This window comes from Pecten maximus, chromosome 8 (assembly GCF_902652985.1).
Source record: "Pecten maximus chromosome 8, xPecMax1.1, whole genome shotgun sequence".
In the NCBI taxonomy this organism is placed as follows: domain Eukaryota; kingdom Metazoa; phylum Mollusca; class Bivalvia; order Pectinida; family Pectinidae; genus Pecten; species Pecten maximus.
Genome location: NC_047022.1, coordinates 25,219,401 through 25,245,803, shown reverse-complemented (window position 1 = coordinate 25,245,803; position 26,403 = coordinate 25,219,401). Strand labels below are relative to the sequence as shown.

Sequence of the window (26,403 nt, the reverse complement as noted above, 5' to 3'; positions counted from 1 at the left end):
GCTTTCTGGAGGGATTTCATAAACATTTGCAAGGTCATGTCTCAGATTAAAATACATTCCAAAATAGATATAAAGTGTGCCAAGCCTCTGTTTTATTATATACACGGAGTATCAATAAATAATATTAATAATGTTTCTATTTTGCAATTAAAAGTTGTCATTTCGCTATGTCTTTTGGTAGACATGTTGAGGGCATGTTACACTGCATTCCACGATAAGTTCGTATATAGCTTCGGTTATATAAACCTGTTTTTTTTTTCTTCAACCAATATCTAAATTTACCAAATCGCGCAAATTATATAGTGTAAATGTAACTGCCTATATTTCAACATTTATTTAGAACTATTTTTATTTTTAGATTTCTGATCAAGACTAACGAACCCGTATAACCACATGCACTCGTCTCGTCTATCATACACCCCAATAGTAGGTGTATGGTAGTCGAGGTCCTGTGGAGTAACGTAGTGATTTATGTTTCTCTCTTCCCTGTCTCCTTTACAATCTGCTCTTAATATAAAGAGGACCCATGCTTTGCTTTAATTTCTTTTTTTAGGATACCATTATGGCGGACGCTGTTGGGAAGGATAGTCCTAAATCTGCATTTAGGAAAGGCCCAGGAAGGAAAATCAAATTAAAGATGTCTTGGAATAAAAGTTCTAGTGTAGAAACAGATAACTCGGAATTAATAGACGAGTTTGTTAAAGATGTAATTCAAAGGGCGAAACACGAGTATTTATCAGAGTGTAATGGATTTAGATCCGACCACTCCGGAACCAATGGATACCATCATTACACAGGTAAATATAAGTTATTTATTTACCACGAATCATTCAATTATCATGTGAGATAGGTCTTCGCGAACTATCTATTTATCAAAGAATAATCAAATTCACGATTAAGTGAATGTCGACTAATTACCTTTCAAATAATTGCCCGCGAATTGTGGAATTATTCGGACAATTTATCCCCGAATATAATGGATGTTCAACACCAACGGGATAATTCAATATCTATTATTCATATGAATACGTTACGATACGTTATCCTGGACAATACGATTCTGTTTTTCTTTAAAGCTCAGAAGTGATCATATCCTACAATTCTCTTCTTCCTTTTATAATTATACAGTGATATGTCACTAAAGTGTATTTAAATGACAGATATAGAACATCTTGTAGTTATTCCGGTAACAAATCTCAAGGGATGCCACAATAAACAGAAGACACTACAAGCTAATGATAATTCCACGGTAGTATAGGCAACGTAACGGAATCTCATATGTGTTATTTAATTACGTAGACCATAATTTAACAATACGTGGCACGTGTTATATTAGATTGCGACGATATGACTGGCTAGGCTGGCATGTGCGGATGGCTCTGACGTCAAAATTAGATGAAACATTTGCCGTTATAGAATAAGACAAACGCTATTAGATTAAGAACCACAAATAGTTAATTAAAGAAAACATTGTCATATATATATGACATTTCAATAAAAAATACTGGCAGATATACGTATGATACAAAAGTTGCACGTGAAAATAAGTTATATTAACGATAGGAATTTAGTTCAGTCAGAGATCTAATTACAGACAATTTATATCTAACAGTACATAGAAAATGGTTTGCATGGTCACGTGTAAAATGTGTACAATCGATTTAACATAGTAATAACTTGAACTAGGATTCTGAACGCAGGCATACTTGCCACTATATTCAGATCGCAGTCCATATACTATTCAAACAAAGATGTATTAGTGTTTATGTTATGACGTTACTCCAAAATTTGTCCGAACGGTTTTCAAAACTGTTTTAATTTGGTGCTTGAACTACATTTCCTGGTAAAGAGTTCCGGCTAACTACATTTCCTGGTAAAGAGTTCCGGCTAACTACATTTCCTGATAAAGAGTTCCGGCTAACTACATTTCCTGATAAAGAGTTCCGGCTAACTACATTTCCTGATAAAGAGTTCCGGCTAACTACATTTCCTGATAAAGAGTTCCGGCTAACTACATTTCCTGGTAAAGAGTTCCAGCTAACTACATTTCCTGGTAAAGAGTTCCAGCTCTCCACAATTCTTTGACTGAAGGAATATTTCCTCGTGTCCAGTCTGCTTCTTGATTTACGTTTGCATTTGTAAAATCAAGACGCAAATAAATATCGATACGATTTCTTTCCTAACTTCCCCATTGTTTTACAATTCCGAAGGCTTGGTTGTTCAAAGCTGCCCACTGTTGAAAAAGATAAAAAAAAAATAGCTTGATTCCAAGGACTCCATGTCTCCAGTTAAACTCAATTTGTACCAGCAAATCTAAAAATACCCTATAATAAATCCAAGTTAAGTCGGACTACAGATTCTTTTCGAAATAAGAGATTGAAGTCAAATGTCTCATTCAATTTCACTCCACATACACAACGGAAGCTAAATCACAAACAGGAGTCCCTCCATATGTAGTAGGATATGCAAAAATAGGAATTTCACCAGTTTGAATGCATCTTGGTATTTAATGACGGTGTGGGGGTTTATCATAAAAATTGTGTAATTTGTATAATTTGAAAAAAAGGTTTGACGTTTTAGTGTGAAGTCGCACAACGTCATGACGGAAAGTGATATTTACAGGATATCTAACAATGTCTTCAGTAATACCAAATATATTTCGCGAGTGCGCATAATGTCAAAATATTAGTTACGGGATTGAAATATATTTGGTATTACTGAAGATGCTGTTAGATATACTGTTTATTGCATTTTTATAGCAAAATATACCGGATAAGCAAGAAGTGTTTTGTTTGGCCAAATCATAAAAAAAATAGAAATATCACTTTAATAATAAACATAGGCATAATAACAGTACCAGGAATGAGTACGTTTTGGGCAAGTAAAGGCTTACATTGTAAATTTTAACAAGTTTTAACTCGTTCAGATACATAGAATCTATACACATCAGTTACGATGACCATGGACTTGTTCAAACATTACATTAGGCTTAGATGAGTATTTGTTAGAAATGTATACATTAGACGAATTGGCTGTGGATTAAACTGCTAAACAGGAAAATTGAAAAGGAACATATCGGTAAATGAATCCATCTTAACTGGGTGATAATTCAGTAATATACGACCGATATTTTTGTCGCATTTATAAAATCGATTGTCTGAAAACGGACCCGGTCGTCGGAGAGATATTCGAGACACTGACGTATGCCTGTTGATAATTGATATCGGCGAGACAGACAAATGGACATTAGGGGTACATCACCATCGTTAGCTATTATTACACGGTTGATAAATATCAACAGTAATACCTGCTGTATCTTCCGAAGTCTCGTTTGTCTTTAGTGTTATGACAATTTTGATTCGATATCCTAATATCACCATTCCCGCAGTATATGTGGACTTTAGAAAGGACAGTTTAGGAGCTCAGCAGTATATGTGGACTTAGACAGGACAGTTTAGGGGCTCAGCAGTATATGTGGACTTTAGACAGGACAGTTTAGGGGCTCAGCAGTATATGTGGACTTTAGACAGGACAGTTTAGGGGCTCAGCAGTATATGTGGACTTTAGACAGGACAGTTTGGGGCTCAGCAGTATATGTGGACTTTAGACAGGACAGTTTAGGGCTCAGCAGTATATGTGGACTTTAGACAGGACAGTTTAGGGGATCAGCAGTATATGTGGACTTTAGACAGGACAGTTTAGGGCTCAGCAGTATATGTGGACTTTAGACAGGACAGTTTGGGGGCTCAGCAGTATATGTGGACTTTAGACAGGACAGTTTAGGGCTCAGCAGTATATGTGGACTTTTGACAGGACAGTTTAGGGGCTCAGCAGTATATGTGGACTTTAGACAGGTCAGTTTAGGGGCTCAGCAGTATATGTGGACTTTTGACAGGACAGTTTAGGGCTCAGCAGTATATGTGGACTTTAGACAGGACAGTTTGGGGCTCAGCAGTATATGTGGACTTTAGACAGGACAGTTTAGGGGCTCAGCAGTATATGTGGACTTTTGACAGGACAGTTTAGGGCTCAGCAGTATATGTGGACTTTTGACAGGACAGTTTAGGGCTCAGCAGTATATGTGGACTTTAGACAGGACAGTTTAGGGGCTCAGCAGTATATGTGGACTTTTGACAGGACAGTTTAGGGCTCAGCAGTATATGTGGACTTTTGACAGGACAGTTTAGGGCTCAGCAGTATATGTGGACTTTATACAGGACAGTTTAGGGCTCAGCAGTATATGTGGACTTTTGACAGGACAGTTTAGGGCTCAGCAGTATATGTGGACTTTAGACAGGACAGTTTAGGGGCTCAGCAGTATATGTGGACTTTAGACAGGACAGTTTGCGGCTCAGCAGTATATGTGGACTTTAGACAGGACAGTTTAGGGGCTCAGCAGTAACGGTGGACTACTGACCAGACAACTTAGGGGTTTCGGTAGATGTGGACTACTGACCAGACAACGTAAGGGTTTCGGTAGATGTGGACTACTGACCAGGCAACTTTAAATGTTTAGGTAGAAATGAAATATTGACAGTACAACGTAAGGGTTTCAGTAGATGTGGACTACTGACCAGACAACTTAAGGGTTTCGGTAGATGTGGACTACTGACCAGACAACGTAAGGGTTTCAGTAGATGTGGACTACTGACCAGACAACTTAAGGGTTTCAGTAGATGTGGACTACTGACCAGACAACTTAAGGGTTTCGGTAGATGTGGACTACTGACTAGACAACGTAAGGGTTTCAGTAGATATGGACTTCTGACCAGACAACGTAAGGGTTTCAGTAGATGTGGACTACTGACCAGACAACGTAAGGGTTTCAGTAGATATGGACTACTGACCAGACAACGTAAGGGTTTCAGTAGATGTGGACTACTGACCAGACAACGTAAGGGTTTCAGTAGATGTGGACTACTGACCAGACAACGTAAGGGTTTCAGTAGATGTGGACTACTGACCAGACAACTTAAGGGTTTCAGTAGATGTGGACTACAGCCTAGACAACGTAAGGGTTTTAGTAGATGTTGACTACTGCCTAGACAACGTAAGGGTTTCAGTAGATGTGGACTACTGACCAGACAACGTAAGGGTTTCGGTAGATGTGGACTACTGACCAGACAACGTAAGGGTTTCAGTAGATGTGGACTACTGACCAGACAACGTAAGGGTTTCAGTAGATATGGAATACTGACCAAACAACGTAAGGGTTTCGGTAGATGTGGACTACTGACCAGACAACGTAAGGGTTTTCGGTAGATGTGGACTACTGACCAGACAACGTAAGGGTTTCGGTAGATGTGGACTACTGACCAGACAACGTAAGGGTTTCGGTAGATGTGGACTACTGACCAGACAACGTAAGGGTTTCGGTAGATGTTGACTACTGACCAGACAACTTAGGGGTTTCAGTAGATGTGGACTACTGACCAGACAACGTAAGGGTTTCAGTAGATGTGGACTACTGACCAGACAACGTAAGGGTTTCAGTAGATGTGGACTACTGAGAGACAACATAAGGTTTTCGGTAGATGTGGACTACTGACCAGACAACGTAAGGGTTTCGGTAGATGTGGACTACTGACCAGACAACGTAAGGGTTTCAGTAGATGTGGACTACTGAGAGACAACTTAAGGTTTTCGGTAGATGTGGACTACTGACCAGACAACTTAGGGGTTTCAGTAGATGTGGACTACTGACCAGACAACTTAGGGGCTTCAGTAGATGTGGACTACTGACCAGACAACTTAGGGGTTTCAGTAGATGTGGACTACTGACCAGACAACGTAATGGTTTCGGTAGATGTGGACTACTGACCAGACAACGTAAGGGTTTCAGTAGATGTGGACTACTGACCAGACAACGTAAGGGTTTCAGTAGATGTGGACTACTGAGAGACAACTTAAGGTTTTCGGTAGATGTGGACTACTGACCAGACAATTTAAGGGTTTCAGTAGATGTGGACTACTGACCAGACAACGTAAGGGTTTCAGTAGATGTGGACTACTGACCAGACAACTTAAGGTTTTCGGTAGATGTGGACTACTGACCAGACAACTTAGGGGTTTCAGTAGATATGGAATACTGACCAAACAACGTAAGGGTTTCAGTAGATGTGGACTACTGACCAGACAACGTAAGGGTTTCAGTAGATGTGGACTACTGACCAGACAACTTAGGGGTTTCGGTAGATGTGGACTACTGACCAGACAACTTAGGGGTTTCGGTAGATGTGGACTACTGAGAGACAACGTAAGGGTTTCAGTAGATGTGGACTACTGACCAGACAACGTAAGGGTTTCAGTAGATGTGGACTACTGACCAGACAACGTAAGGGTTTCAGTAGATGTGGACTACTGACCAGACAACTTAGGGGTTTCGGTAGATGTGGACTACTGAGAGACAACGTAAGGGTTTCAGTAGATGTGGACTACTGACCAGACAACGTAAGGGTTTCAGTAGATGTGGACTACTGACCAGACAACGTAAGGGTTTCAGTAGATGTGGACTACTGACCAGACAACGTAAGGGTTTCGGTAGATGTGGACTACTGACCAGACAACGTAAGGGTTTCAGTAGATGTGGACTACTGACCAGACAACGTAAGGGTTTCAGTAGATGTGGACTACTGACCAGACAACGTAAGGTTTTCGGTAGATGTGGACTACTGACCAGACAACGTAAGGGTTTCGGTAGATGTGGACTACTGACCAGACAACTTAAGGTTTTCGGTAGATGTGGACTACTGACCAGGCAACTTTAAATGTTTAGGTAGAAATGAAATACTGACAGTACAACTTAGGGTTTTCGGTAGATGTGGACTACTGAGCAGACAACGTAAGGGTTTCAGTAGATGTGGACTACTGAGCAGACAACGTAAGGGTTTACACGTGCTATATAGTACCAACAGAGTGTAATGTCAGTGTTTACACGTGCAATATAGTACCAACAGAGTGTAATGTGAGTGTTTACACGTACTATACAGCACCAAAAGCGTGTAATGTCAGTTTTCACGTGCCATATACTACCAACAGCGTGTAATATCAGTGTTTACACGTGCTTTACAGCACCGTCAGCGTAACAAACAACTTTTTAACTGTTCGATGAAATTGCTCCGTGATTGAGGGAAGTAATAGCGAACAAGTATGTATGTTTGGTATTGTGTAAGATATACAACAGCCAATTCTTGTTTTCGATTGATCATAATTAACTCCGTTGTAAGCGCTGTAGCAACTCTAATGAATGATTTGTTTTACATAAATGTATGTAATGATTACATGGACGCCATTGGTAAAATAAAGTGTATAAAATTAATTCAAGTCTATAACATATCTACATGTAATACGTTTCCTTTTAAGAAATAGATTCCAATAATCTTTTAATGCATTATATAAAATGAAGTGTTGCAAACTGTTGTAATGCGCATTGAAAAATGACGTCATTCTCTGTGGATGCTGTCAACTTGATTGATGCAACTCATTAAAACGCAATCGCGTGCTCATTATATGGACCTCTTTACGAGAATGGATATTAATGAACTACGGAGAACATTTGCTATATAGCTGAGAGGTTGAGAAATTATAACAAAATAGCTCCATGTATTATCGAATTACAAGTTGAAGAATCAATATGTCGTATTCCGTAAACTGGCCGTTAACAGATCAGGGTAGAAAGTCAGATTAAATAAATCAATAAATACAAAATCCTAATGTCTCCGTGACTTCCTGTTTACTTCGTGCCGCGGAGATTGGAAGGTCGATACGATATGTACCGTCAATGCTAGAAACTAAAAATAAAAATATGTCTATTGCTGTGGTTTATTTTCTTCGCTTATCTATTAAGGGGATATGACACGTTCTGGAAATATTGAACCGATTGTCATGAAAATTGACATGGTTGTTGCAAAAATCATACCTTCAATATGCTTTCCGTACATATTTTGTCGATGTCTAGACTTGTTGGAGAAATATGCAATCTTTCAAAATAGCGATTATTTCAAAATAAGGATGAAAAATTGCCACAATTCTATTTAAATAATATTAGTCATTACAGAGAGATTTCGCTTTTATCTGAACTTAACTTACAAGTTTAGATTAATCTTATGATGGTTTAAAAGTCATTAAAAGGAGCAAAGCAAACTATGAAAAAGTAGACAAATAAGAACTTAATCCGACCCCTTAAATGTTTGTATAGCAAAATAAAACACGATTGATGGATATATGTGTAGAAAATTACACAATGTTATCACTATAGTGCTCATAGTTACAGGATAGTCTCAATCATCAATTGACAGAGGACTGTATATAATATAAAGGTCTGAATATAATACAGAGGTCTGGATATAATATAGAGGTCTGGATATAATACAGAGGTCTGAATATAATATAGAGGTCTGGATATAATACAGAGGTCTGGATATAATATAGAGGTCTGAATATAATACAGAGGTCTGGATATAATACAGAGGTCTGGATATAATACAGAGGTCTGGATATAATACAGAGGTCTGAATATAATACAGAGGTCTGAATATAATATAGAGGTCTGGATATAATATAGAGGTCTGGATATAATATAGAGGTCTGGATATAATACAGAGGTCTGGATATAATACATATGCCTTTATATAATACAGATGCCTAGATATGATACAGATGCCTAGATATAATACAGATGCCTAGATATAATACAGATGCCTAGATATAATACAGATGCCTTGATATAATACAGACGCCTGGATTTAATATTATAAATCAGATGATGTCCTTTAAGCAGTAATTACTCTCCCATGCCACCTGATATTAGCTTCCCAATACACATAAACACAGCAAGCTACTTTTCATTTCCGTCTTCCTGTTGTTACCAAATATGAGTTAAGAATGAATTCATGTATGTGAAGGAGAGCAGCCATTGGTGCTTACCACTGTTTGCTGGTGGGGAAATTGGTGGTTTGATTTCTAATATTCCAGGTATTTCATCGTCGTGATTGTTTAGCGGATTAATGATTTGAAATTGTAGTCAAGAGTGTTTTAACTTGAACATTTATCAAAGGAATCAAATGACAGGTCTTGCTTCGTATATTTAGGCCATTGCCAAGCTTACAGGGCAGATACAGATGTCATGCCTGCTTTTTAATTAAGATTGATGGAATAGACCTATAAAGTTCAGCTTCTGTGTGTAATCGTATTCCGTAAATAATCGAGTGTTGATGTAGAAAACCATTGTATAGTTCAAAGAACCCCGCGTTGCGTATAGCTTAATGTATTCGGTCCATATTATTTCTAAACTGACGATCCGAATTGTATTAGAAAATATTGTAAAAATAAAGTTAATTATGTTTTAGTGGTATTCATCAGATAGATAGCCCGGATAACGTGTATTTCGAAATGGTAATTTTATATGGCTTATATGATTTTACAAACACTTTTTACGTGTAACGATAAAACGCCATATTTGAGTTTAAGTTTAAACATGCGGGAAAACCTATATTTTTCCTGTGTGGAACAGACTCCAATGCGTGTAACCTTGTGAAAATGGAAAATGCTTTGATATCCAGAGGTCCTCTCTCGATATTCATATTCACCAATGAAATATGTCAAAACAAAAATGAAAGGTAGCAGTTAGTCATTTGGTTGTTTTCAGACTTCAAATTCCTGACAAATCTTGTTGGCTGATTTCTAAATTCCAAATTTACGTTTTAGTTGGCTTCAAGATTAATTTTTCTGAACAGATCAAATGAGTGCAAGCTGCCACAAGTTTCCTGAATTGCCCCGACATATTCCAGGTTTATAAAGACATTATTCAGAGGGGAATATCTGGGTTAGATGGATGAGAAATGGTGTAGTCTTAGTCTGATTTACTGTAAATCACGGCACTTAGTTCAGCCATATTTCGTCCGGTACATACGGTGGCGTGTAATATGTGAAGGCAAATGGATCATTATTTACCATTATTTAGTAGCTAATGAAGCATCCCCTGCTCAGGTCGTCAGCGTGTATTGACTTTATTAATTGATTTTATGAATACTATATTCTCTGTATTGTACAGCACTAAAGAACAGATTAATCTCAATAGAAAGGCGCCATGTCGAATAAATACTAATCAATCAAAGATAAAGGAATGATAAAATGGTCTGTCAGCTAAAATAAGGAATAGTTCAATATGGTCAGTCAGCTGAAGTGAGGAATAGTTCAATATGGTTTGTCAGCTGAAATGAGGAATAGTTCAATATGGTTTGACAACTGAAATTAGGAATAGTTCAATATGGTTTGTCAACTGAAGTGCGGAATAGTTCAATATGGTTTGTCATCTGAAGTGCGGAATAGTTAATATTTCAATATGGTTTGACAACTGAAATTAGGAATAGTTCAATATGGTTTGTCAACTGAAGTGCGGAATAGTTCAATATGGTTTGTCAACTGAAGTGCGGAATAGTTCAATATGGTTTGTCAACTGAAGTGTGGAATAGTTCAATTAAGGATTGAATAAAGTTATGTTGAGGTGTATGGGGGTATAAACCTCAATAGGTCTTGAGGCAAATTTATTATGAACTGCTCAGTTCATAATAAATTTGCCTCAAGACCTATTTAGGAGATAGTAAGTTGTTTTGAGTGGCTATACTGGCGATTAGAACATGAAATTTGGTTTGAACTCGAGACCGATAGGTCGAGAGTTTAAACTAAATTTCATGTTCTAATCGCCAGTATAGCCACTCAAAACAACGTACTATCCCTATTCTAACACATTTACTATCGCATATATTTAGAAACATTGTTTTACAGCGCTACAAGTACGCTGTTAAGTACTATGTGACCTCCGTTCGTGACGTGTCATACTGTGGCGGATTGACCAATCAGAGAGAAGCTATCAAAGTCGGTCAATTGGCCACGCCCATACTGGCGAGAGCTCGGTCTGTATGTTAACGAAGCGGGGTATTTGGATTGTTGTGAAAGTCCTGTTTCCGAAGATTTAAAGACATATTTGGATTTACGTAGTATGCTTAACGACATGTGCATTTTAACAAAGTCAGAGTTGATGTGTTTCTACAGGCTCAACCGTTATGTGAAGTTGTGTACACTTGTTCCATTTCATTTCGGATTTTACTTGACCTTAGATGCTTAGCTTACACACGGACGAAATGAACGTTTCAATCAATAAATGACGGTAAGAATGATGTTAACGATTTTTGTTAAATTTATTTAGTTAATTCATTCTAATCGATTTCTTCACTTTCGATTCCAATATCACGGGTCATCAATCATAAATGATGCAGAGTGTTGAATTTCGCTACGAATCGAACTTGACGCCATATTATTTTGATTAGAAACGGGGCGTGGCTTAAAACGATAGGTCACGGTTCTATCGCAGATTAGAAGTTGGTCCGCAACCAATCAAAACACGCTTTACAAACGAATCGTGTTAGAATGAGGTTTATACCCCCATACACCTCAATATAACTTTATTCAATCCTTATATTTATATTTTTTTTTTTATATTTTTGTATAATATTTTGTCCTTGACAAATAGGGACTTGTGCAAGTCTACCATGGAACTTACCGAAATATACGTCATCACTCTTCGTCTACATATGGTTATTACTTTCAGGATTTCTTTCGTGAACAAACTTAATAACGAATTAAACCAAATATTATTTTTAATGGAATTTATTTCATATAAATATGATCACTTTTGTAAAGGAATTAAAAAAAATATAGTCCAGGCTCGACAAATGTATTCCTACGCCGGACTTGATATAGTTCATTGAAAAATGACTTGAGTTGACTGTGGTAGGTTCATTGAGTCTGAATTAAGTGGAAATATAAATATTATGGTTTGTCAACTGAAATTAGGAATAGTTCAATATGGTCTGTCATCTATAGTGAGGAATAGTTCAATATTGTATGTCATCTGAAGTGTGGAATAGTTCAATATGGTTTGTCAACTGAAGTGCAGAATATTTCAATATTGTCTGTCAGCTGAAACATGGAATAGTTCAATATGGTTTGTCAACTGAAGTGCGGAATATTTCAATATAGTCTGTAAGCTAAAATGAGGAATAGTTCAATATGGTCTGTCAACTGAAGTGCGGAATATTTCAATACGGTCTGTCCACTGAAGTGCAGAATATTTCAATATGGTCTGTCAGCTGAAACATGGAATAGTTCAATATGGTCTGTCAACTGAAGTGCGGAATATTTCAATATGGTCTGTCAGCTGAAACATGGAATAGTTCAATATGGTCTGTCAACTGAAGTGCGGAATATTTCAATATGGTCTGTCAACTGAAATGAAGAATAGTTCAATAGGGTCTGTCAACTTAAATGAAGAATAGTCCAATATGGTCTTTCAATTGAAATGAGGAATAGTTCAATATTATCTGTCAACTGAAAGGAGGAATATTTCAATATGGTCTTACAACTGAAGTGAAGAATAGTTCAATATGGTCTGTCAACTGAAGTGAAGAATAGTTCAATATAGTCTGTCAACTGAAGTGAGGAATATTTCAATATGGTCTGTCAACTGAAATGCGGAATAGTTCAATATGGTCTGTCAACTGAAATGCGGAATAGTTCAATATGGTCTGTCAACTGAAATGCGGAATAGTTCAATATGGTCTGTCAACTTAAATGAAGAATAGTCCAATATTACCTGTCAACTGAAAAGAGGAATAGTTCAATATGGTCAGTCAACTGAAATGAGGAATATTTTAATAGGGTCTGTCAACTGAAATGAGAAATAGTTCATTATGGTCTGTTATAACAAAACTGAAAATTATCTTTTTGGATAGGATTATATAAACCATGGCGTACCTAACCTGTTCAGAGGGAGACACTTATAACTCCGAGTTCCGAGAGATGTAGGTTGATGAAGAACAAGAGCAAGGTTTATGGTCGATAACATATTGACAAATGTCCTATTTCGTTGTACAATATGAAGTCACACGAGTTCAATGCTTCCTGATATTCCTAGTGGTTCCGTTTTTTACCACCAGTTATCATTTTGAGAATATTCCTTTACCCGGATTTGACCTAGATTTGTATGGCGGGGTTGGTCGTGACCTAGATTTGTATTGCGGGGTTGGTCGTGACCTAGATTTGTATGGCGGGGTTGGTCGTGACCTAGATTTGTATGGCGGGTGTGGTCGTGACCTAGATTTGTATTGTGGGGTTGGTCGTGACCTAGATTTGTATGGCGGGTGTGGTCGTGACCTAGATTTGTATTGCGGGGTTGGTCGTGACCTAGATTTGTATGGCGGGTGTGGTCGTGACCTAGATTTGTATGGCGGTGTGTGGTCGTGACCTAGATTTGTATTGCGGGGTTGGTCGTGACCTAGATTTGTATGGCGGGTGTGGTCGTGACCTAGATTTGTATGGCGGGTGTCGTCGATGAAGCAGAAGACGCGGACTCTCCCCAACACCTGGTCTTATTATCCTTGTACTTTGCCAGGAGTCTCTTTGCAAATCTATCTTTTTTGTTTATATTTTGTCCTCGTTTAATAATGATAATGGTAATCAATAATAACATTTATATAGCACACGCTGTAATTTGCAAAACCGCTTTAACGGGCTTCATATTACATGCTATACTTATATATTTTAGTATTGTACAATGTACAGAACACATATAACATATATCGACTCGTGAAGTTAGATGATAAATTGTACAGGATGCCTGCGAGACATTCTAATTAGCATACGTAAACAGATGAGTTTGAACGTCTTTATTGAATTTGGCCAGACATTTCAACTTCGTGGTAACACAAAGTTATCAGTACCTTTCGGAAGCATATGTTACCATATATCACAATTAGTGAGTTCGGAACGTATAACAAAGGTTTTGTTTCCGAAGTTTTTCGAAGTGATCGTGACGGCTGGTAGAGAGTGACAAGTTCCTGTTAATACTTTTCTATTCTTTTCTATTTATTGCCTTCTATGTGTACATCAACATTTTTTACTGTGACCTGCAATGAAAAAACCACTGGTGTGATGTGCTCCCTCTTTCGAGTACAGAAACCAGGGGTACTGCGGTGTTCTGGACGACCCTCTACAGGTGGCTAGTCAGTGCATCAGATTCACCAAAGAGAGGAAAGCATTACCATAGTCTAATCGAGGAGTAATACGCGAATGTAGCAATGTCTTGTATGCATCTGTGGCGGTGAACTGCCGGATACATCCAATGTTTCTAATTTAGTGAAACAGCGATAGTGTGTAAACACGAGGAGATAAAGTGCGGACCTGCGGCCCAGAGAATAAGACTGCTTTTCAACAATAAGTACATTTCATATGAAGATCATACTGAATTTCCTTTGGCGTATATATTGAAACAATTTTGGTGGGAAATGTTGCATAAACACGTTATTGATTTATGAGATTGATGTTCAATTTTAACATCCTATTTCATCGTGTGCCGATCAAATGATGAATAAATCCTATTTTACGTCTTGTTTTAGCCGGAGTCTTTTGGCGACTTGCATCAATAAAACGCGGGAAAGGTTAAGATGTATAGATTTCTGAGTTTGAGTGAAATACGGGAAATAAAAAGAAAGCTTTATACTAGGGGGTTTGAAGAAAAGTCTTCTGTCGAAAATACAATTATCATCTGTCAACTCCATTATGCATTGTAGGGGTGACAACAGAATCTATATGCCCTTGACAGTATACTCCATGTACCGACACATACATTAATTATATGCAATTTATGCTATTTCTGTCGCTTATTATTAAACGGATATTTCATTGAACCTTTAATAAAAAGGAAAGTAAGGCAATATAATGCGTTAATAATACGGTTAATATGCAACCGCTACACGCAATTCACAAGCAAATATCGATACACAAAAATATATTAGCTCAATCTAGCCCTATGTAATATTGTATATGTACAATTACCCATTGATCTTCCACCTTGTTGGATTTGTATTAAACTAGACAAACCAGGATGGATACAAAAAAAAATCAATGAGAATAACGCGGGTTAATGGGTTTATGATGTGATACCAGTAGGTGGCAGCAGGTACCCTTGGTGTAAATCAACATATGATATTCCACAGCTGTCAATGGAATCAGAACATCATTGAGAGAATAAAAACACCAATACAAGTCGATAAATTGAGTCCGGAAGTCAGAAGACATCAACATGAAAGGTGAGGCAGCATGGTCTCCAACACGAAGGCGAAAATAGTAGTGGACCGATAATGAAAAAAAAAAATATAATAAAAAATACAGAACCAGCTTATATTGTATAAATAAATATATGTTACTTAGGATACATATTCAGATCAAACATTCAAAATCGGCTGTCGGTTATCGTCTTATTACCTAGATACATGTGCGTGTAATATTAATTTTGTGACTTGCGAAATCAATACAGAAATGAAAACATAGAAGTACATGGATATGTCTTTTATAAGATTGAGAAGTGTTTTACACTGATACAATACACGCTTCACATACAATCGTACGCTGGTTTGTTCATCTATGTAAAATGTCACATTCTTTGTATACCATTGGTATTGCTGAGCTGGAGTGTACTGTAAAACCTGGTATTATCACTGCATGTCATCTGTATAAATGGTTGATTGTTAAGAGCCATACATATGACGTAACATTTCCTGTGTATCTGACCTCTCATACACTCGTGCCAAAGCCAAACCAGATCCGATTGCCATACAGTGTTTCTACAGCAATAACTAGGAACAATCCCGGAATAATCAGCGAAATGACATACAGCAATGGGTCAGAGGCGGATGCTGGGCACCGCTATAACTCGATTTAGCTAATGTGTCTGTAGTGTTTGACGGTCACTCGGGGGCTCTCTGTACACCGAATACATGTTTAACCTTATGTGATCATAGTTTTATAAACAGTCATAATTCTCCTTAACAGTTGTAATGTCATGGTTCGATGTCATTTGCATAAATACATTGTCTAGATAATAGTCTAAACAGTGCAACTCTATAGTTCAACATCATTTACATAAATCTATTGTCTTGATAATCGTTTGAACAGTGTAACTTTACAGTTCGATAAAATTTACAAAAACAGCATGCTAAGATAATATCCTAGTAAAACGTTATGATTTCATAATTTTATATGAATATTCTGAAGTGATAAACGTTTGATCACATCCAGATCAATAGCATGTCAAGATAATACTGTAAATATATAACGTGAGAATTTAATAACATTTATATAAATAGGTTGCCATGGTAACATTCTAAACAGCAGTGTTAGTTTGGTATCACTTCACGGGAATATTGAATAAAGAAGCAAAGTGTTGTAGATTGGAATAATAAGACATCATGTTTTGAAAATGATGGAGTGTCTTTAAGGAAAATAAAATCGAAAATAAACAGTAATGTATCAATGCATCAAAAGTGTTCATAGTTAAATTGGTAAATCATTATAAAACATCTGACGTCATCGCATGATGGATTAACCTAGAATAACATTTGACGCGTCGCTACTCAAGGTGAAATATCGCTTGGATATTCACTGCGGGGTGATTGATCGGAGGAAGCTAATTCCGCGATGCCGATATACGAAAAGTAGCCATTTAATTAAGCAATTACATTGAACAAGATCGAACCATCTAAGCCGGACAGCCCATACATCTTTTTATTTTGTACATAGGCAAGGTTACCGAAATAGGAAAAGACAACAAACATCCGTTTACAACTGATATACAGAAGATAATGGTTTGATGGATTGTTATAATGTTTTTACAGAATGACTTGTTGTGATAGAATAACAAGGATCAAGTTTTGCTTGTTGTATATATTACATGGAGACTAAAAACTTTTAAAATAAAACGAATGTATGGGTCAATACTCGCAAGACGGTTTCCCAATAATGGACAATTTCAATTTCATTTCGATAAACTTTCACATCACCCGAATTCCCGAAGGTCTCCCCAGAATGGACAATGTCACAACTATGTTTATAATCACAGATAATGACACCCATTTCGCGGACTTCACACTGTTTTTTTACTGTCAAAAATCGGTTATTGCCTTCATTTACTATTCTTACTATTAATTATTAATCATTGAGGAAAGATTTGGCCTATTGTCCGAGAGTACCTAATATGATGTCCCCATGCTAAAAATATCGCCAGATCGTAATGATTCCGAGCTACGACGACATGTCGTTTTTTTCCGAATGCTACATTCTCTGATGAATCTACAGGTGCGTTACAAAGCCATCGTCCGTCCATACCAAATACAGCTTTGAAGCTTCTGACACACCTAGCGGTATTATTCTGTCGGTAAGACTGTACTGTAATAACATCAATGCGGCACGTATTATAACTGGTTTACCTTCATATGCTACTAGCAATTCTTTATACATTGAAACGGGTCTAGAGGCACTTTCGGATAGACGTAATAGAAGAAAACTACAATTACTGTATAAGATGAAAAATAATATAACTCCCGATTTTTTAAAAATATTCTAGTGCCCCAATCTGTTGGTCAAAACACCCCTTATGCATTGAGCAATAGGAATAATTTTGTTATTCCTAACTATAGGCTTTCCAATACAAATTCATCCTTTTTACCTTCAACTCTTCGTCTATGGAACGAACTAGATCAGAATATTAGATATTCTCCTAGCTTGAGCATTTTCAAAAATGCTATTACACCGGATATAAATACATTAAAACCTCCCTGTTATTATGGTTTTGGTGAAATGTGCACAAGTTTATAAAAACAAGTAATAAATTTTAAAATGCATGATATTTGTTTGTTCTGTACTTTCTGCCTTTTGACAAATCGGAGAGCAATGTTACAAAGATGTTACAAAAATATTGAATTGGTGACCTTTAGTCTTTATTTTGTCAAATATTGTAATTTTGTATTTGTTTTGGGAAAGGGCGTTGATAAGTTGCAAAAACTTGTGCCCAATCCCTTTGTACTTTTTGACAATAAAATATGTTTGAATCAATGAATCAATGCCCACTTACATATTCCAGTGAACACATCACAGATTGACTGATTTGTATTTATTGTCATCTGGAAAATGGTGCTCAGGAAAAATTATTTGTCCTTCAAAATACATTTAGTGTGACGAATACTGATTTTTGTTTGTTTGATAACCTTTCTCCCATCCGTGTAATCGGCCTTTTATAGTTTTGCTTCCTGATTAATGAAACGCATACGGAGTGTGACATTTTGTGAGCTAATTTAACACATACGGCGTGTTAATGTTGATTAGTTCATTGTGATGGCGAAATCTATGTGCGTATCTGTCGGCCCAAACTTTATCAAATGCCGAAAACTTTAACTGTCAATTCATAGCGGTTTTTCACGTTGAACCTATCTAATTTTTGTCTAACATGCTCACTTTGACTCTTTAAGTCGTCATGTCGTGATTTCCCCTACCCTCTCTTGGCCTTCGTTTCGTGTGGCTTTGATTGCCGGTCCGCCATTCTCAAATCAAACAAGTTTGCGCGTGTGTGCATGACGTATTTTCCCGGTATCAATTGCGATTATGAAGAACTAAGTTATTGATTCTCACATTATATCTTCATTGGGTTATACATTCTATTATTCAACATAATTTATTTATATATAAGGAAAAAGTAGAGAGGCTTTGATAGAAATTTTGAGGGAAACTACTCTCATGTTGAATAAATAGATTAAAAAATTAAAATAAAATAAAATTGTTTTCTTTTCACTCTCACGATCGAAATTTAAGAGATATTGACGAATGTTTTCCACCAACGAACCGGTAATGACTACCTCCCGATTTTCAACAAAACAAAATATATCGCAATGTTCAAGATAAAAGAATGTTTCACTCGTTCTTTCATTACACAGGGAAAGAAACAACATAATATTTCGCGAGAAGAGAAGCAGGTTGATGACGACCATGGGGAAGCTTTATGGCCGACATCATGACCTCATTTGGAAATATTCTATTTCCTTATACGATATAAAATCACACATGTTTGGTGCATGATTATACACTTAGCAGTTCCATTGTCACCATACCAACTCCCTTTGAGATTGTAACATAACGCGGATCTGATCTAGATTTACATGTCGAGTGTCCTCGATTAAGAAACAGCCGCTTACCCTTCCGGGACACCCGGTCTTCACTACATGCACATCAATGTTTTTGTTACTCTCATTTATTTATTGACGATCTTGAGTTTGATGTAATGTTTCATTATTATGTTGGTATTCTGCCATGCCTCCACAATTGTTATGTAACTTTCGGTCCTATAGGGGGGTCGTTACTAAAACGCTTTGGTTCTTCTATTTGTTAGTGTCAACTAGATGTATTCACTATATTCAAAATACTTATATAACTGAATCCTTTCAGTCGTTTTATAATGTTGTACTCCGACAATGTCTAGAGCACTGCTGTCTAGAACCAAACGTATACAGGATAACTCTAGGAACCAATCTATGCTGTGGAACTTTAAGTTTGTTTTTGTTAGACCAAATAATGTACATGTATATCAGTGACAATCTAATTAAAATCAAGATGGTCATTCTCACTACGTTACATGAACATCTAACAACATCCCATAAGGGGTCACGTCGGCATGAACTTTTGGATTAGCCAATCAAATGACTACTTCCAGAATCTCGGAAGTGAATTGTATGTGTCCGAATTAGCATGAGTAGAGTGCATAGTTTGCATAATCTGTCAATTTGTTTAAAGTCATTTCGTCCCGGAAAGCATAAAGCTAAATGTATATACAACTGTGCCGAAATGGTTTGCTTCAGATGCATATGATGTGACGAAATGTTTTGCTTCGATGACATCGAAAAATTGACAATTCGTCCTGAAAGTGAAATACACATATCTCAAAGGTCATCAGAACGTGACCCCCTATGGGATGTTGTTAGATGTCATGTAACGTAGTGAGAATGACCATCTTGATTTTCATTAGATTGTATCAGTGATTACAATGTTAAACTTTAAATAGGTATTCAAATATCATATTGTTTCTGATGCAAGGGGTATTACTTATTGGTGAAAGGATGCGTTTTTCTGTGATTTAAGCATTGAACTGCTTTCAATTGGAAGTTATGGGCTGATGAATGCCAACTGGACAAAGGCAAATTCAATATGAAGCGCTAGCACGCTTCATTAAATTTGCCTTTGTCCAGTTGGCATTCATCAGCCCATAACTTCCAACTAAAAGCAGTTCAATGCTTATATTTACATTTGACAACGATTTTAAAGACTATATCCACGAATTTTGCTCCAACGATGAATGAACAAATTATTATCGTCAAAGACGGAACAGCCTTTTCAACAGCCATCTTTTGTTATCGTTGACGTGACAATTATGACGTCACTATATTAATGACGTCATAATAAAGATTTGGAAGTTATGGACTCATAACTTCCAAGTGAGCTTGGTAAACTTATATAGTGGGGCTGCAGTGTAAATGTAAATATTTCCTCTTGGAATTTCCGTTGGGCTCATTCTTTATTTTCTAATATTGTTATCAGGGTATTTTTGTGGGTATAGTTTTAATGCTATGACAATGCTTTTTTGTAAACGCTGTGTTATTTACAGTTTAATTGGCCCTATTTCCGACGTGATCAGATTTACCTCTTTACCAGTAAACAAACCTACATCAATACATTTTCTACTGATCCGTGCCCTACACTATCACACAAACCCTACCTGACGTTGCCAACTACTGTTTGGGCCTGAATCGATATCAGTAAATAGCCATTTTATAATGGAAGTCAGTTTAATGTAATGAGTGGATTAACTCCCTAGCCTACTTACAGGGTCCATTATAATAAAAGTACAAGTTCTACAGAGCAATTATTCGGCTTTAGTCTTACGCATTACGCAGAAAATAGGAAATGCACAGATATATTGGGGTATAAAACAAGGGCTGATATCGATCTAAAGGTTTCAGATTCTTGCACTTTTTACGTGTTATAACTGAAATGGCAGGTTATATAATCAAGGACAGAACGAATCCGAGCGAAAATATTTTTTCCAGTCTCATTTCCGATATCTCCGCACATCCAGTAACATTTCAATGATTTAGATATTAGCAGTTGTCCTTCAGCTTACCCATCACCTTCAGCTGCGAAAAGAACGCGGAATCCTTCCTAACAATAGAAAATGGTACCGTGTACCGTAATTGTTCAATCGTTAAATGTAACAAAATAAACGAGCGATACAAAATAGTAAGGCTATGCTTTCTTTTAGAACCAATACGTTTTTAAGCGTATTATAATTTGTGAGTAAAATAAGACATTGTTATTCTAAAAACCTCATTTCAAGAATGAGAAAATTGATGATGTCTCACTGTTGATTTGTAATTATGTAATAAATTAATATTTTGGAATTATTAATTTTTAAGAATTTAACACGATTTTTTTTTGCGTGATTGGCGGTACAGTGTCTGGTGTCATAGAACCACTGTTTTATACATTGTCATTTCTCTGTTGACGTATCTAGATAAAACAGAGATCTGTGCCCTGTTTGAGTTAATGCCGATAAGCCACAACCAGAGATGTTTCCATTTAACCGCCGTGAAAGGTGAGACTCGAGGCTGATTTGTTAGCATTGTTTTGAATCGTGTTACACGTGGTTGTCGGCGAATAATGTCAGGTGGCTGTTCAGTACGGTGGCTGATTTGTGTCATTTCGTCCTTTCGTCTCTTCGCCCCGAAAAGTCGAAAATCAAATATCTTAATTCTCGTCCTTTCTTTCGTCTTTTTGCCCCGTAAAGACGAAATTAACGAAACATCATACACGAAAAGACGTAAAAATGTACGCAAATAAATAACTTTAATTCTCGTCTTTTCGGGTTAATTATTTTCGGGGCGAAAAGACGAAAGGACGAAATGGCACAAATCAGCCACCGTAAATCTGTGATATATTCGTGTTGGAAAGGCACATGAAAAGACATATTTTTTTAATGATTCGGATGAATGTTTTGATCAAGGGGCCATTTTGATACGTTTCGTAGTAAAACAGAAGGTCGTTCCCACGCGAGGAGTACAATGCACTCTGAAACAACCAATCACAACACAGATAGGTAATACTACACGTGTACAATAAAAAACATTTATCACCAAGGAGAGCCATACGCGTATTACAACTTCTTTATCACCAAGGAGAGCCATACGCTTATTAAATTTCTTTTATCACCAAGGAGAGACATACGCTTATTAAATTTCTTTTATAAAGGAGAGCATAATGCATGTATTTGGTTGATGATAATGGTGCGTGATATAGGTTTATTTTATTATCTCTCTCGGACTAAATCTATAAAATGCCTTCTGTTTTAGGTCATTACATGCCATCAATGTTTCATCTCAGTTCGGCTACCACAAATTCATGCTTTGGATGTTATCAAATACCAGGCAGAACAGTCATTCCCTAGCGACTGTTATGGTTTGCCGTCTGCACATAAAGTTTTAAACCTTTCGCTTGCACGATGGTGTAATTCTCTATATAGATACGCCTACTCAACATCGACAATTGACCCGGTGCTTACAGGGAATATTCCTCTTTACCTCTGCGTCAAGTACTCGTTCGATCCCTTGCTTCTTTTTAGGCATTCATGTTTGGATTGCCCGTCCTCTCCATTGCCCCTCTTTATCAGACAACCCATGCCCTTTCCAGTGATGATTTCGTGTCAAGTTGGGCCTTTCATTTCTCTCTTCTCTTCCACTTAACAAACGCCTCCAAATCCATGACAGTGTTGGCCTTTTCAACCGAAATATTTGGCGGGTTTGTCGAGTCCCAAGGTGCGTGTCGCTTACGGGCAAAGCAATGATGAAAGGATTTGTTTGTTCAACAAGCCTTCGCGTGTGCCGGTGTATGCACGAGAGGCCAGACGACCCATCGCCTAACTCAGCTTCAGAAAGCTTTCTGGAGGTCGTTTTATTGTTGACGCCGCCAAACAGAGCCAATACACTCGTCCATAACCGGTAGTAACGATATGCTAGGGCCTGTCCACAGTCTTACACTGTATATCTGTTATTTTTACTATACATGTAGTACTATGCGTGCAAATCTTTGGAAATGAATAATTAATTCCATAAAAGACATGGTGATATATTCGTTGAATATGTTTCTGATGTTTTACTAAAGTTCATCGTCATGGTATTTTTCCCTTTCGAGTTTTTCCTCAATTTCTGATGTACTTTTACAACTGGACTGGTGCCATCTTTCGGTGGGTGTGGCAATGTAACGTAACGGTAACAAGTCCCTCCGCTGCCACAATAACTACAGAAAATGCTGGCTGGTTTCTTCATATTAATCAAGTATTCAATGCATTTCCAAAAGTTGTTGTCATGGCAAAGATTCCTACCACATACCCCAACCCCTACCCCGAGGACGTTCCGTGGTGCATTAGCACATGTCAACTGTCAATCCACGAACTCTGATCATCCACCGAAGGTATTCTCTTGTAGAGCTGATATCAATAAGATAGGTTTAGCCGGTTCCCGTTGGCCAAGTAGCCTAACGGTCCGAGACATAGGACTGGAAACTGCATGTATGGCAAAGCGTAAGTCAAAACGGCCAGACACGCGAAATTGCGCTATCACACAGGGTGTCCATTACAAGTCTACTGTTTACAGATGTGTTCCTGTCGTATGCGGATGTTGATCTATAACATTCAATAGCAGTAGAGCCCTGATTAATCAACGTTTTAGGTTTTCATGAGAACTTATACAGATTGAAGCCAATACTTAATCCACTTGAATATACATGTAATATTTTTTCATGGCGTGTGTATTTGAATTGCGTTCGCATATGAAGAAATGAAAGTTGTCCATACAATAAAAAAATCGAGTGTGCAATCCATCTGTTTGATAATATGAGGACAAATTCAATAATTAAACAACAGAGACAGAAACCATATATGCAAATTCGAGATATAAATGGAACTTCAAGGTCGAGCATACAGCAACGTACCAACGTATGCCACATTAAAGAGGTGCTAATATTTATATGCAGTTGCTGTCAAATGGTGATATGTTGAACGTATTCATACTGCCGGTTAAAGCCGTGTATGGCCTCTCCCCTTGATTAATACAAACGTCAATATAGTCAATATATCTCCCTCCAGTGTGTCTGGATTGGCAATGTACAGGAAACCATTGTTTTTGATGATGTATATGATTCAATTTCTTTTGATTGACAATGACTTTATTGACATAACGTGATTATGAATTGTTTAATTATTGCTCATGAATAAATAATAAAAGAAATTGGTCTCTGTTATACGAAACAAAATATTGAAAAGCAATGGAAATTTTCACTCGGACTGAATGATCGACTGCAAAATATGACCAAATTAAAGATTATTGCCGTCTGTCTTTGTTGTTAGTCGATCTATAGAATCCTATTTATAACCGGTGAAACAAAGTGAAATTACATATGAAATCAACATCTGTTATTATATATTTCAGTATGCAGAGAAACTGGTATTATTAAACGCTTTCAATATAGCTAAGTTTACATATCGATATGAAGTTTAACTGATGTTTTAAGACATTCTCAAGCAGGAGAGGCACTTCTTATCTTTCAACACTATCTTATTTCAATAGTAGTTTTGAAAATACAAGAGACTATAAAACGGTAACACTTTCAGTAGAATTTGATGTACAAAATCACTAAATCGTTACGGTTTGATATCCTGTATACAGCTCGTTTACATTGAAATACAAAAAAGATCTCATGTTATGTTGTTAACATTGATTTAACAAATACATTTCGACGTCGTATGCGATTCCGCATGGGGAATATGACACTGGTTAATATCACGAATGGCTAAGTGGTTAAGGTGTCCCGACACTTTATCACTAGCCCTCCACCACTGGGTTGCGAGTTCGAAACTTACGTGGGGCAGTTGCCAGGTACTGACCGTAGGCCGGTGGTTTTTCTCCGGGTACTCCGGCTTTCCTCCACCTTCAAAACCTGGCACGTCCTTAAATGACCCTGGCTGTTAATAGGACGTTAAACAAAAACAAACCAAACAAACCGAATTGTGGTTTCCTCATTAGATATGCCGAGGAAACATTTTGATGCTCTTACATCACCATTACCGTGTTGCATGAGGACAAGTTTTTCTAATTCGTCATACATGGTAAGCATGCTTATCGATACCACGTCTACAGTTAATCAACACTGATTATCTGGGCAAGTTACATGCAGTGTTTGTGTGCTAGAGAAACATGTGATAAGGCTGGGAAGTTAGTCGGTGATGTCAGGTTAATAAGCACGCTAAGCATGATAGGGACAATAATACTGCTATATATATTAAGTACCGGAAGCTGTCGCAAGAACATGGAAAGGATCTCCATGTTTGATTACATCAAATAAAAATAGTAGTACATTTTTGTTTCTGCTGTTGGTTTTTAGTCCAGCTCTCATTTTTGATTTCATGTACTTTTAGTATTTGATTTGATATGGCCTCTTTATCTTTACAAATATGACGTCATGATAAGATAAATATAGCCACTGTGAAAACACGTGATAATTAACCACTACATCTCCTCCTTACGATTAAGGTATTGTGAACAATAATCTGGAATGAAGCAATCATTGCTATATATGGGTTACTTACGCACGGTGGATTATACACGGCATGTTTTCAAGATATGCTTAGCTGAGATAAGGTAATATTAATTGACTGTAAAACTCAAAAAATAGAACTGAATCTGATTGATATCAAATCATATATGCAAATCACATATCTCTGAGGTAGGACTAAAGAGGAAATAACGTCACCAACACTAGTGTCTCGATATACAAAATATGGCTCAGAATAGATGAAAGTATATATGGTAAATCTACTTAACTCTACTGGGAAGGAAACTTTGACATTTTCGATAACGGTTTCTATTTTTAAGTGAACGTATCAGAGAAGGTTGAACCTTGAATTTGACATTTGTTTTATCTGTTTCATAGCATTCAATATCCGATAGAAGTCGAACCACAGAGCGTAACTGTACCTGATGGAGTGGATTTATAACCCATTAGTTGTTACCGCAATATCCTTTTTGTCCGGGAATTTGACATAAAACCCTACCTACTTGTCAGTGCCTGTATGCTCTGGATTATTCGGTAACCAGTGTGTCCTATTGTCCCTTTGCAGTACAAGAGCCTTTTATATAACCCAGTAATACGTCTGGCTAGAATGTCCCCATGCTGAGTTTGATATTAGATACACGTCTGCAAGTGGCATCGCTGTCTACTCCCCGAATCCTTGTTGGCGAATGTGTCGAAAAAAGCAGGATGTAATTTAAAACAAAGTCACTGCTAGTTTGATCTGTCTATCAGAGATATTATTATCTGCAATATTTCCGCTAGCAGTAGATACATGTACGTGTTACACATGTCAAAATATAGTTAATGAAATCAAATCAGTGAATGAACATTAGCACACAGACGATA

At 37.2% G+C, this 26,403-nt stretch overlaps 1 protein-coding gene across 1 annotated transcript in view; it reads left to right on the top strand.

Moving 5' to 3' along the window:
• The window catches only part of LOC117332942, a 63,200-nt gene that overhangs the window by 3,362 nt on the left and 33,435 nt on the right, over positions 1–26,403 (top strand). The window contains exon 2 of the mRNA XM_033892023.1: positions 554–797. Within this exon, the coding sequence (XP_033747914.1) occupies positions 563–797 (235 nt within the window). The 5' untranslated portion in view covers positions 554–562. The remainder of the gene's footprint in view (positions 1–553; positions 798–26,403) is intronic.